We start from the raw sequence: 14,394 nt of genomic DNA on the forward strand, positions 1-14,394 counted from the left end.
ATATCAAGGTCAAGCTAAGCATTTTTCCACTTATCATATTTGTTGCTATTTCAGAGAACATTGTCGGGAATAACCCTTATTATGTCTTAGCTCTATATAGGTCTACAATATGACATATTTTCTTCACCTTTCCTTCGCTATTATGTGACATTCAAGAATTTCACACACGTTATTGTACTTAGACTCCTTCGACCACTACACTTGCACCACATGACTATTGATAACTCTACCACTTAAGACTATAAACGCTAGAAGATGTTTATGCTGTTATAAACGCTATTGATGTAATGATACATTATCTACCACTGTCTCAACTTACACGGAAACACTATGTTATTTATTATTCAGATTCAGATTTAGTTTTCAGTTAATGGTCAACTATAGGAAATACTTTCTGTTGGCATTTCTTTTAATGCAAACATGGATATCTGCATGCATTATATTAGATACATACATACATTAGCACGTCGTATGAATACATTTCTTCTTTAACGAGTACCTTGGATTCTTTTACCAAATCCATTATACAATGTACTACTACCACTAATGAATTATTACTAATACAGGGCCGGCGGAACCGGACAACATACCAAGGAATACATAAAGTGTCACTACTTTTACTTGTTGGCTCATGAAACCAGGAAGTGTCCCCCCCCCCCCCACTCCCACTATTGGAAACGCTCCTCCGGCGGTGAATACCACCAGTGAAAGTTCTGTAAGACCTTGAACCTATAGACTGCATGCATTGTAGGTTGACTTTCGTCTGCCTCCTCAGAAACCATTTTGCTGAAGAACAAGTCGTTGAGGGCGTTTGTCACTGGCGCTCATCTCACTCGTTGTGGGTACGTGGTTCTTGAAGAGTAGCCAAACAAGTTTAGACGATTCACGGTTTAATTGCTCTTTGAGTTAAACAGCAAAATGAATATCGATAATCATTTTTGACCCCTTGCTGATGATAGGAGCCTGATATCATGAAAGGTAGCAATTATCAAAATAAAATGATTTAGATTTCGAAGTCTGCAAGTGATTTTGGAAATTTACACAGAATTCTTCTTATTTAGAAAAAAAAAAAAAATTACCGGCGTCGTTGAAATAAATCCTTACAAAGAAAGAGAAAGAGAGAGAGAGAGAGAGAGAGGGGGGTACCAAGTGCGTACGTGCATTAACCAACAGTAATCAAACTTATAACTACACACCTTATGTCAGTGACATTGAGAGAAAATGGTAAAAATTGCTATCACGGTAGGACAACGGCACCTCCCCCCCCCCCCCTATAGACCGATTCAAGCAACTGTTCATGGAAGTGCGCCCTCTTAAGGCGACGCCATAACTGGGGGCCAAACAGGCCGGGTCGGCAAGCGCCCTGCGTGCGTAATGGCAAGGGTGCCAGCGGCAGCCAATGCTTTTACCACCCGGCGCCAGCCGGCCAGCTAGCTATCTCTGGCGCTGGCAGCGATCGACGCATCTGGCTTTGTCTCAACTATAGTCTACATTTTTTTTTTCGCTAGCTGATTAAATATAAATAAAATTAAACAACTTGTACCGACTATCAGCGAATGGGTAGATGACATACGGCTGTAGCCAACACTTGAATTTCAAGGTAAATATCGGTACGATCCGTGAGTGTTTGTTGTCTCTATTTCTTTGGCGATGACTTGGGTACTCGCATGTAAGCCCCGTATATTCACATTTGTGTAAGAGAATAAAAACCGCTGGGGAGAAATATTGCTAGGCGCAGGCAGACGTCTTGCTAGTAAGCCTAGACTGTTGACAAGTTAACTGATATAATTAGATACAATATGGATAAGAATCGTGAGCTAAATATGGCGCAATGAATTGCAAGCTATCAGTTCTGTCTCAGTTAACTTAATCTTTTTAGGGCAGGCTTTTGCCTTTTAATACTCGGGAGTGTCGGGCCAGCAGGGTAGAATCTGTCTAACGTTAGATCTTGTCTAGAAATCTAGGCAAGAGTCCAGACTAGATCTAGACCTATTGACTTCTAGAACCCTACATCCTATATCATTTTTGGTTGTCGATAACTTCAGGCAAGCCTAACTAAGTAAACCAAACGGAATATAAATCTAACCATTAGGCGTTTCTAACAACTACGTCGCCTGATGTCTACAACGAACTTCTACTGTTTTAGGTCTAAGTAACCTTGCATAACATCACGCTAACGCCTAATATTATAATCTACAAAAGTGATTTTTAAATCATACTTTCTTAGTATGATTATGAAACGGATATGTTTGTCACCATCCATGGTTTAATATTTATAAGTATCACTTTATCAAAAGTCAAATTCAGAGTTCCAGGCCAAAATTGAATAGGCCTACACTGTTAGAAAAAAATCAACAAGGTTGTTTAAAATTTTAAACAACCACAAGTTAACCGGTGAATCGCTCAACTGTTGTTTAAAAATTAAACAACACGTAGTTGTTTAAACTTTTAACCCTTTGTTGTTTAAAAATTCTAAAGAACTGTTGTTTAAAAGAAATTTAAACAACTGGGCTGTTTAAAAAAGTTGTTTAAAAATTTAAACAACTGTTGTTTAAAAGTCATTTTATACAACTGGGTTGTTTAAAAAAAGTTGTTTAAAAGTCTAAACAACTGTTGTTTAAATGTAATTTTATACAACTGAGTTGTTTAAAAAAAGTTTTTTAAAACTCTAAACAACTGTTGTTTAAAAGTCATTCTATACAACCGGGTTGTTTAAAAGTAATTGTATACAACTGGGTTGTTTAAAGCAAATATTAAATATTCATGTTTAGAATTTAAACAGTTCTTAATCCCATATTACTGTACAACTCACTTGTATATAAGCACAATAACACAAATGTTTATTTTTTTGGCCAATTATATATTTCAGCATATTTTCACTGTCTATATTGCTGACATCGTATCATTAGAAAACCTTCAATCGGTCAATATGTCCATCGATGTGCAAACTTATTACAAATAACAAATTGAGCCAATCAAGAATTGTCTCATCCATTTTCAGAATATATACAGAGTAACGATTCTTCTTATACAGTTAACCTTTGATAAGTCGAAGTTCTCGAGAACCGAGAAAAATGTGTCGACTTGCGCGGATTTAGTAAAAATATGCAGTTTGACTGCAGAGGAAAAATCACGAGCTTTTGTTATGCTTGAGTTAAGTGATTTCCCAGCTGAATTGACCTCGACTCATCTAAAGATTAGTGTATTGTCAAAATGTACATTTTGATTCCACTTACATACAAATGGGGCGCTTCACACCGTAAAAAAAAAAATCACATTTCACAATATTTCAACTAAACTGCAATGGCAAATTGAATTTGAAACATGCAATAATTAAAGAATTAATTATTATGCATAACATGGATGTGTTCAGCTTGAGATTATCTATACCTGTGCCACATTGAATATTTTGTTGCTTCATTTCTCATGTTGTGTGGGTGCATGTGGACCATCAGTTGCCCTCAGATGGGTCCAAAAGGGCTAACTGAATGAACAGTACACAGAGAATGTAATTTTTCAGAATGCTTTTACAGTCCGATGCACACCTTACAGACACATTATCCAGTTTTATAGTGATCATACCCTGACAAACAAGATAAATCTTGAATGAGTCTTATTTCCTGGAATAATCATCTGATTTTCTTAGAACCACTGACTTTGTTCTTGAAGTGTTTGTCACTATTACATGCGCTTGGAAATCTCATAAGCGAAGCATAAGGGAATGACCCTCTAAGGATTTGCTTTTCTGTCCCAATACTGTACTTTGTTGCCCCACTAAGAAAATATTACTGAAGGTATTGCACTACACAGCTTCTCTATTAACTAGATCATTTTTAACAATGTTCAATTTGATGTAACAACATTTTGAATCATTTCAGTTGCAATGCTTTTGGGGAACATCTGCAATAGTAAGTCAGGGGTTATTAGATTATATTTCCTTGACAGTACAATGATGACTGTAAATATACTGCAGATGGAGAAACCATTCACATTAAGAAATAAGTTTTATCTCTTGTGAAAATTCTACTCCATACCCATATTCAGCATATCTGAACAGACCAAATAACATGTACAGTACATTGTAATTATAATGAAATTTACTCCTGTTTACTGGTGTAATTTGAGAAGTCATACCTGCCACCAACACATACAGTTTTTTTTTTTCATAACTGGGATGTGCCAAGTACAGCACATCTGTCCAGCAAAGATCATCTCTGTCACTCCTGTGATAGAGATGGCAGTAATGAAGATTACTCTATATGCAATGAAATAAATTCATAATGGAAATATACATTCTACGAAACAGTTCATCTTGAATTTTATGAAGGCCACATTCAGTACGGAGTGTCACCTCCATTATGCTCAACAGATATGAGGTTTTAATTTCACAATTGCTATATTTCTGAAAATTGACTGTCATGCTTCAGTATAAACCTGTGAAGATCTTGCCCAATATTTCATTAAGTCACTACTATGCAAAATACCCTTTTTAATTCACTTCTAGCCCATCTTTATCACAAGTTTTTAAGGGCCAACATTACCCACTAATAGAACAATCTTCTCATGTCCTTTGATCTTTCCATGTGACATGTATCCATTACTTATTGAGTTATAAACAAATAAAACATAGATACCAAACCTTTGCTTTGACGAATGACCTAAAAGTCAACTTTGTCAATTAAACTTCTGATGACCATGAAAATCTCATTCTACGCATCTAATCTTCCTGATTTGAAGAGTTCAGGTAAGTCCTGATCTCTCTCACAGAATTGGACGTCACTTTACCAGGCATTTTGTACACAACTGTCTCCAAGAACTGCCAGGCAGCAAAACATTGAGCCTGGTACTCTACATCTAGGACATAATGCACTTTGAATGCACAGTCCACAGCCTTTGCCAAAGTTGGAAACAAGAATCCCTGTCTCTCTACAATAGGGAGTTTTCGCAAGCACAACGCGGCCGGGAGTTGAGCGTGTCGTGTGCGAAATTTGCTTCTGCACATGATCAAATCTGAGGAACGTCCCGTCCGGGGGAAAACGAGTACGGTACTTGGCCAAAATAGCGTTCGGTCCCAATGCTGGGCAGGAGTGAGCCAGCCAGTCAGCCAACCAATCAGCAATCTTGTCCCCACGCCTCCGTCTTGTACAGGAAAGCGAAACTGTATAGATATGGGGACGGGAGTCAGAGTACGGGGACTGTCACAAGTGATCGCTTCCTCGTATTCTCGGTCTTCGCGTCGTGTAGCGAAAACTTCCTAATGACAAAGGTTTGCAGTGGCTTCTTCCAGGATCCTCCCATCAGCAAGATGAAGGGCTGTGGTCTCTGCTTCTTGTCAATTTGTCCAATGCAGAGAGCCAGGTCTGTGCCCTCCTGTAAAATGAAATGGAAGTGGAAAAGAAATATGCATTTTATCTCGATAAAATCTTGAAATAATCTACACAGAAGTGTTGGGTTGAGGCATTGGTATAATGAAGTCCATCAGAACAGATATATTTCCCACACCTCTCCAGTGTTCAAGGTAGAGTTCATAATAAAGTGCCTGGCCAAATTCTGCAGCATTTCATTTGCAAACATATACCCTAAATTGGGTATAACATCCATGTATTACATTTTCTATTCTTGCAAGGGCCAACAATGACCTGGCTGAATGAATTTTCAACTGTGTGGCCTATGGGAACTTCTGAAAGGCAATTAATTTTATTGCTGGCAAGCCCAGGCAAAAAGTATTATCAAACAAAAACTACTTCTGAATTGCATTTCATTATTTTGGGTAAGTTACTCTTTCCAATACTAGTAGTATATCAATTTTGTCCATTTACATTGTAGGAACATTAAGGAGTATGCGAGGTCTTTTTTCTTTTTGGTATGGGGGGGGGGGGGAGACACCCTGTATCACATTGGATGTATATGAGTGGTATGTGATATATTTCCAGCATCTTGCTGAATATAATGATACCATAGGTCAAGTGCAATATTTATTAATGAATGGAATATTCTTTATTGGCGACATTTGGGACCAATTTTGCATTTCATGCGAATTTTTTCCCCTTTTTATCAAAATGAAAAGGACATATTGATATTGGACAAGTGTGTGATTGAGCAGTCAGGCACAAAATAAAGTAAATATGTATGTTGACTATGTAATATAATATTTTTTTTTATAAAAAAAAAATTGTGATTCACAGCATACATTAGCAACATAGTAAATTTGCATTCATGTAGAATCCATGGACTAAACTAACAAATGAAACAGCATAAACTGGGAATTTCTGTAACTATGGACCACAGCTTGATGATTTCTATATTTTGTATTGCAATGTCAAAGTCCATCTCATCATTTTAATAAGAGGGAAACACATCACTTGTTTTAGAAGATTAGCCTCCTAACAGTTAGGTACTTACAGGTTGAAAGTCGTAGAATAACTCCGACTCCTGAAAGGAGCACTTGCCCCACACCCTCGCAGTCCAGCCTCGGCAAACTAGCGGCAGCATGCTGAATGTAAGCGTCTCTTTTTCCTCTGTGGAGCAAAATGTATGACACAGGGGGAGTATTTTGAATGATAAGTACAAATATACCCTTTAAAAATATTAACACAATCAAGGCTGATAAAGAGAAATGCTGACAAGTATCAGCTCATAATAGGCCGGTTTACTAATGTATGCACAGATCTTTAATTTTGCACACGGCCGCAACCTCGGGCAAACAAAGGATGCGAGCCTGCAACGTCGGCTGCTGCAGCCGTCCCCGATACATCCCCACATGTAGACTTACGTGTATGTTGTGAACATGTGTGCGATGCATCAACTTCGACTTTACCTCCCGGCATTTCGTGTGGCTCTAAATCAATTCCCAACCTTAGATGAGGGAAAATTCTGCTGTGATCAAACGCAATTTGGACTGTAGTTTCGATTTTATTGAATTTTGGCTTCGATTTTGTCTTCAGTAGTTCTGAAAATGGGTGGAAAACACTGCTGCTACGGAACATACAACGGTATGACCGCATCACTTCAAACTTCAATGATTTTAAGCATTATGATTGATTGTGAAATCTAAACTAGACAACGAATCTCTCATAATCGATATGTTTCCAAGGATTTTTTTTTTAAACTTAGAATCAGACTTCATGATTAGACTTCATGAAATAGAATGACGATTTTGACCTATTTTTCTATTAACAATAACAGTTAGGGGGCCTAGCCCTATAGACTAGAAGATCTAGAGTAGATCTAGATCTAGAACTAAGATTAAAAACAAAAACAATGATAGACCTAACCTCCCTGACATTCGCAGTAGGCAACATTTATTTCACCCGTTGACTTATTCATCACGACCCAGGTCTGGTACGTTGGTTTGTTGAGGTATGTCCGGTCGGCCTAACCTCACTAAGGAAAACACGAAAAGGGTTCGTGTCCGAAACCTCATTGAACTTCAGGCTTGAAACACTCCCATCCGCGAAAAGACGGTAGTCCTCAAATGACTTGTATCCCTTTAGCTTTTCCAGTCATAGTCAATCCGATTGATGGTCAGTTAGTTGAACAAGTCAAAGAGTCCAAAATCTGGAATACTCTCGAAGTTGGATGTAAACCCAGCGAGCTTGTTAGGATCGGAGAAAGAGCAGCCTACCAGAGCGAGCTTCTCCTGCAGTGACCGGCCGGTGTCCACCCGGGAGAGGTCGGGATCGATGGGCAAATCCAAATCGGCTACGGCAGTTGCACTAGTTTGATGACTTTCTCCTTGTTGTAGCCGCTTGTGCTCACACCTATATCCCTAAAATACTCAATTAATTCCTTAACTGTCCAATTCTTCTATGGCTTGCTCGAACTTTGGCTAGACCTTGAAGCTGACGCCATCTCAAAGCAAAAATATAGCAAACAAAAGTTGTCGATTATCCGCAGCGAGTAATGATCGTAGACAATACACACGTGTACGCAAAAACAGTGTGGCGCGCGCGTCCGCGCTTATTTCGCTTGCCCGACTTAGTTACAATCACTAGGGTCGCGTGGGGTTGACGTCATTATGCATATCATTAGTAAACCGGTCTATTATATTCAGATGCTAGCTTATGTACTTATATTGTACTTGATTGCAACCAGGATTACTAACTGTGTGTGTGGGGGGGGGGGGGGGGCTGTTTTAAAGTTGTTTGGAGGGTATTGTAGAAAATACTACACATTTTGAATGAGGGACTGATTCTGGCAACGGCATTTACTACCAAGACGGGCAAGTAATTGTGGATGAGTAGAGCCAAACTTGTAAGGCCAAGCATTAGAATTATAATGCTGTATCATCATGCTATTCTACAAAGCAGCAATCAGAGTTACCATGAACTTGGATGAAAGAAAGTTGAATGGTGTTGACAGCCAGTGCCTTAATAAGAATAATCTTGCACTACTGTTAAGTGCTTAACAAAGACTATTGCAATATGAATGACATTTGGGCTTTTGCAGGAGGTTCATGTCATATTCTGGCATTGCATAAAGCAAGATCAGTTAATATGCATATATCTTAATTAGATTAGCAAGAGCAAGGGATGTTCAAGGTCCAGTGATTTTTATTCCAAGTAGTAGGACAAAGAATGCAAAAACTTTAATAGTTCATAAAAGACTTCTCTGTTAATGTTATCCTATACTGACAAAAGCTTGATTATCATGTGAGTTGATCTATGATCAGGCAGTGGAGAAGAAAAGGGGAATGGTAGATGAAGGAGGCAAGGACAAACCGTCCAGAAGTTTCAGTGTACATGAACTGTGTGGCCGTGGGGTGCTATACGTAATGTGAGAGAGGGGCAGGAGACAGCCTCTCCCAAATAATTGTCCAAGCTGTAGTTACAGTCATTAAAGCTGCACTACCGCATGTGATACAAGGAGCGAAAGAAGCTTGTACACTCTAAAAAAGGTATAGTCAAATATGACTGATATCTAGTCAAATCTGACTAGTCAAAAGGGTCAGCTGGGTGCAACTGATAATCAGTCATTTTGACTATATATTTCTAGTTATATTTATTTGACTAGATAATCAGTTAAAGAATCTTACTGGATTTCTAGTAATTTTCACTATTTTTGCAAGTCAGTTTTGACTATTTATATAGTTATCACACTTTCACTGATATTTCAGTCATTTCACCACTCATTTCTAGTCACTTTTCACTCTTTTTATCAGTCAGTATTGACAATAAATATAGTCATTCCACTTTCAATGATATTCTCGTAGATTTTCACCATTCATAGTCACAGCATACACTTGCATTCTTTCATGCACCTCCTTGGCCTTTGGTGTTCGTGTCATCACAGTTCAATTATGCTGCAAGCAAACATCAAATCGAATCATAAAAAATTGCAATAGCAAACCATCTTACATTCAAGGCGACATGCAAATATGCACTTTGCATTTGATTTAATAGTCTAATCACGAAACATCTTTATCAAAGTATTTTGAGAACATTTCATTTACATAATATGAGCGTCAATCCATGAAACAACATGAAATATTAAAAATTATTATTTTCAACTCCCTTAACCCTAAAAATACTGGGCTATTTTGACCCCCCCCCCCCCCCCCAGTCTTTTAGGGTTAAACCTAATAGGCCGGGCTTGAGATCTTGGCTGTCGAAAAATTGGCACACATGTCGCCCGTGACATTATCTACTATATTGTGTAGTTGCTTTTTCGAAAAATTATGTAATTTCATTAATTATGCATGGAATCAGACTTTTAGGTCCAAATCAATAAATGGAGGTCAAAAACAGTTATGATGTTCATTATAAACCTACTTTTGGCTGGTACCATTGTAAAGCCAGATATTTTTTTTTGAGGAATTTTTTAGATTTGATTTGGTAACGTCATTTTGAGATATTAACATTTTTCTGCGCATTTGTGCAGATTCTTCCATTCGTTTTATACACATAGGTCCGAATTCACAAAAGGGGTTTAAACCATGGGATGGTTTAAACCTCCTTACACGTACGAAAAATAAGTGTAAATAAGCGCACCAACCCATGCGCGCGCTTAAAGAAAACACATAATTGGACCGGATTCTGTATTCGCGTACGCTTAAAAAACCTCTTTTGTGAATTCGAGCCATAGCGTTGGTCATTGCTGACATCGTATTCATGCAAAACAGAGTACAATGAAAGAAAACATATATTTATGAGATGAAAGTCATTGACAATCTAGTTGTATATGCTATGTACCTAAAGCTAAGAAACCACACTTTTTTTAAATTCATTTATCAAATTCTACTTAGTGACCCTGTTTTTGAAAAACAATTTTTTTTTAAATGGGAATTCAAGAAATCCCATTTGTGAAAAATTCTGTTTTTCCTCTACATATAGCCTGTTGTCATTGTTCAGACCATTTTCAAACAAAGAATTCTTGGATTGTTATTATGTAACAGTTTTTTGAATAGCCTGTACTAAGGTATGAATATCATATAATAATGTTTTTGTGATGTTTTTATCATTTAGATTACTTGTACATTATGAATTACTTTCAAGTAACAGTATGATCTTCTTACCAGTTTCTATGTTAAATGATGAAAGTGGCACAAACAGGATTTTGCATCATCACACATAATATAGTAAAACTATAACCATGTATAAAGATCATCTGGACAAATTATTTTGCGCTTACTTTTTAAAGGAATTTGATTGGTTCACATTCTTTGTCGCCTTGCGACAAAAAAGGTCACTTGCCTCTGTAACATTTTTTGACGCCTCATATCCCATTGACTTTGTACACAAAATGTTGCTGAGCTTTGTTGTGCCTTGTCTGAACAAGGCTTTAAAGGTAGTAGCCCACATTTGCAAAATATGTCAAAACAAGCAGTATAGTTGGCATGGAGTTTGGATATGATTACAGTAAACATGTACAAAATAGCATTTCAATCTGCCTCTTACTTTGGTAAAAACATATGAAAATGTAACATGATGTTTCTTCAGATTACCTCTTGTTCAACAGTAACTCAAGAGTGCGAAGCGGCGGAGCTCAAGATCCAATCCAGGGACAACTCATAAAACAGCACGTTTGTCTTTCTTAATCGATATAAAATAGGAGGAATTAGATTTCTGACTTACATCACTTCTAGACTTCTTTAGAAATACGTTCAGGCACTTGAAATTGTCATTCGAAGGTGTCTTCGATGGGAAAAACAGTGATGTCGCATCGTCGATTTGACAATTCGCAGAAAACTGCGCAGCACTACTATGAGCATACTATGAGGCGCCGTTTGTAAAACAATTATATAGATAGATTATATGTTATATAATCATAATATGAGCTCCGCGTTCAACAGTAATTTTGCACCATTCGTAAAAGCATCGGGACGACAGGTTTAGAAATTGATTCTAAAACCCTGGTTCTCTCTCTCTAGAATTGAATATCACTGACAAAAGGCGACAGGTGAATTATGATACTTTGAACTTGTCTTTCAAAGTCATAAAGGACCTATTTCATCCCGCTTTGAGTTTTGTGGGTTTGCAAATATGGGCTACTACCTTTAACATTTCCTAGGACTCTATGATGAAAAATTAGAAATGTAAGCCCTAAGGGAAATGGTACTGGATGGGGTTGTGGTCTTGCAGTTGGGTTTTCCACCATCCATCTTATAAATGACTTTCTGCAGAAAGTCATAAGTGTTGGCTGCCTCCCAAGGATAATCTACCCAGAGAACAAAGATGGCCTTGAAACAAAGGTCCACTCCTTGGATGAGGGACATTGCCTCCAATGCAACACCATCACAAATGACAAACACTTGCTCCAGCTTGAGGATGTCTCCAAGGGCAAGCACAAATGGTTGCTTCTGCTTGCAGTTTTCGAGGTAGTCTGGAAGGTTTGTTCCTACCTGAAGAAAGAGAAAATTATGGTGCTCTATCACTTTTCAGATCACATTATTACAATTACGAATTCTTATGACATGAAGAAACAGTGGAGAGTATTTGACAAATGCAATATGAAATGTTATTTATTTTTCTTTTCGTTTTGTACATGTCATCTCAAGACATGTGTAAATCAATGTTGTTAAAATAATTTGAAGGTATTAAAAGAAAACAAATTTCCATTCATTTGTGTGTTGGCAATGAGGCATGGGACAAAGAATAGTAAATTCTCGATTAGAGGCGCATAATTGCTCTTTTTAAAGAGTTCCATAAAAACAAAGTGGGGGTAAATATTAATAATATCTGTCTTGGTAAAAACAGCGCAATATATCTTCAAAGTATATGAAGAGTTTGTTCGTAAAACGGGTTAGATCCACTTTTGTGACTTCAGAGAAAAACGCATTTGTTGCCAGATTTTGTACAGGTTTCTATGGAAAAGTGAAATTAGGAAGTGCATTTCTTCATAGCTGCTCTGAAAATTTAGCTTAATACTTTTGTTCAAAAGACAGGCACAGTTGAACAATGTTCTTATATCAATAACTCAATTTTCATAAAAATTGGATCTAACCCCTTTTGCAAACTAAGTCTTCATATATAAATGAATTAGTATCAATAATCCCAGAAATATAAAGAGTGCAATCCTTCAAGTCAGTTCGCATCTCTGTTTGAGATTTTACAGTAGGGACATTTCCAACAACACAACAAAAAATGCATATTTTGTCATCTTTTTTATTTCATGATTATGTCATGAAAAAGAACATGATATATGCTAGCTAAAGCAAACTGAAAATGAACCACAGAGAATAAACTGGTTAAGTGAAATAATTGATGCTCATCAGTAAATGAATAATAAGGACAATTTAAAGGTATATAGGAATACATGTACTTGCGGTATAAAATAAATTTCACAGAACCTTAATAATCTAATGCATGATACACATTAGATGTGCTGGAAATAGTAGAACATTCGTCATATAACAATGATCCCAAAAAATCATTTTGATATAGAACTAACACAGAAATGCATATATGGGACAGTGTTAATCTGACCTTTTTGACGTTGGGTGATGTCAAAAAGTATCAAGCATGTTTTAACCTATGATTTTAAAAATATTCAGTACATTTGTGTTGAAATGTTTCCATACTACAGTGCAAATGTGTAGTACTCTTGGCTGAAAATCAATCATAGGCCTATTAAACTTCAGCAAAATTTTCCACCATTGACCAGTACTCCATGTTACCTTTAAAATTGAAAAATTAACATGCTTAGACTATGTCCGAGGCTGAGTGATTTGCATAATTTTCATTAAATTGATTTTCTTACTGGGCCGATGTCGATGAAGGCTTTGGACGCCTCTACCCTGCTGCATCTCATGCTGCGCTTCCCCACCTTCTTCATTCCTGGATTCACGATGTGTGGAAGTGCAAGAAGTGCCATGGTCTCACTTCTGCTGCAGGACACGCACTGGCAGAAGATGCTGCACAATTAGGAAGAAAACAAATTGAATAAGATTAGATAATATATAATATAGAATTCCCCAAAACCACATTAGGTGAATGACAACTTAAGAATTATCCCATGCCCCGTTTTATTTCACCAAGACCAATGGCCGAGGTGAAATAAAACGGAACATGGGATGATTCTGAATTCGGAGTGACCATAGTTTGGCATAGGGAATGACAAATGGTTTGCTAATTATCATAGTATGGAAATAACGTACTTTATAAAATGATTTCATGATCCTACACAAAATTTTGATTTGAAAGAAAATGAACTGGAATTAATTTCGAGTAGATGGACCATTGCCATATAACCAACAACTTCATGGTTTGGCATGATGACCTATCATTTCAAATTACAATTAGCTCATTTCTTTTCAAGACCCCCAATGATGTTTTGCAAACAAGCAACATTACCATTGAAATCTATATTGTAGTTAGAATATACTAAATTAATATTCTCTAATTGACCTTTCTCTTTGCTCCTCCTGGAAATCTCTCTTTCCCCATTCCAAATATCATTTCTCTATTTGCATCATTCCAACTTCAATGTTGTAAACGTTATTCAATTAAAATGTGTTGGTTTTTTTAAAAAAAAATATTCTTACGGAGATGTGGAACAGTCAAAGCTTCCTGCCATGTCGGGTTATTGAGGTCTGCATACTTCAGTACCAGGGGAGCTATTTTTGGCCACTCTGAGAACAGCTTATCTGCAACCTCTGGATAAAGAATCCTGGGTCCCGTTGCATAAAACTTTTTTAGCAACCTTAGAAAATTCTGGTTGGGATTTGCCCAACCTGAATTTTTTAAGGTTGCTAATCTAAGAATGTAAAATCCGTTGCATAAAAACTCTGGTTGGGAGCTTCCAACCGGAATTTTGTGATTTCAACCGGAAAAAAATCCGGTTGGAGTTTTATGCAACGGGCCCCTGAAGTCCTGCTGAATCTGGAATAAATGAAAAAATGTTACTAGTTATGCCTCCGCCACGAAGTGGTGCCGGAGGCATTATGTTTTCGGGTTG

At 37.2% G+C, this 14,394-nt stretch overlaps 1 protein-coding gene and 1 pseudogene across 1 annotated transcript; both read right to left on the reverse strand.

The window, feature by feature from the left end:
- Positions 1-2,855: 2,855 nt before the first annotated feature.
- Positions 2,856-9,351, reverse strand: LOC140226608 (uncharacterized). Its single transcript, XM_072307063.1, has 3 exons — positions 9,220-9,351; positions 6,403-6,518; positions 2,856-5,370 (listed from the first exon to the last, which is right to left on the reverse strand). Exons 1-3 carry the CDS (start codon positions 9,284-9,286, stop codon positions 5,182-5,184), a joined length of 372 nt encoding a protein of 123 aa, XP_072163164.1. The 5' UTR covers positions 9,287-9,351; the 3' UTR covers positions 2,856-5,181.
- Positions 9,352-10,651: 1,300 nt separating this feature from the next.
- On the reverse strand, positions 10,652-14,097 carry LOC140226604 (uncharacterized; annotated as a pseudogene).
- Positions 14,098-14,394: the final 297 nt, after the last annotated feature.

Source organism: Diadema setosum, chromosome 3 (assembly GCF_964275005.1).
Source record: "Diadema setosum chromosome 3, eeDiaSeto1, whole genome shotgun sequence".
NCBI lineage: Eukaryota > Metazoa > Echinodermata > Echinoidea > Diadematoida > Diadematidae > Diadema > Diadema setosum.

Excerpts from the sequence above, each read along its gene's own strand:
- LOC140226608 (XM_072307063.1), bottom strand. The coding sequence starts at position 9,286 with ATGACACGAACACCAAAGGCCAAGGAGGTGCATGAAAGAATGCAAGTG. Across the intron at positions 6,519-9,219 it reads GTATGCTGTGACTATGAATG|AGGAAAAAGAGACGCTTACA; the intron begins GTGAAAATCTAC and ends TTTGCTCCACAG. Across the intron at positions 5,371-6,402 it reads TATTCTACGACTTTCAACCT|GAGGGCACAGACCTGGCTCT; the intron begins GTAAGTACCTAA and ends TTCATTTTACAG.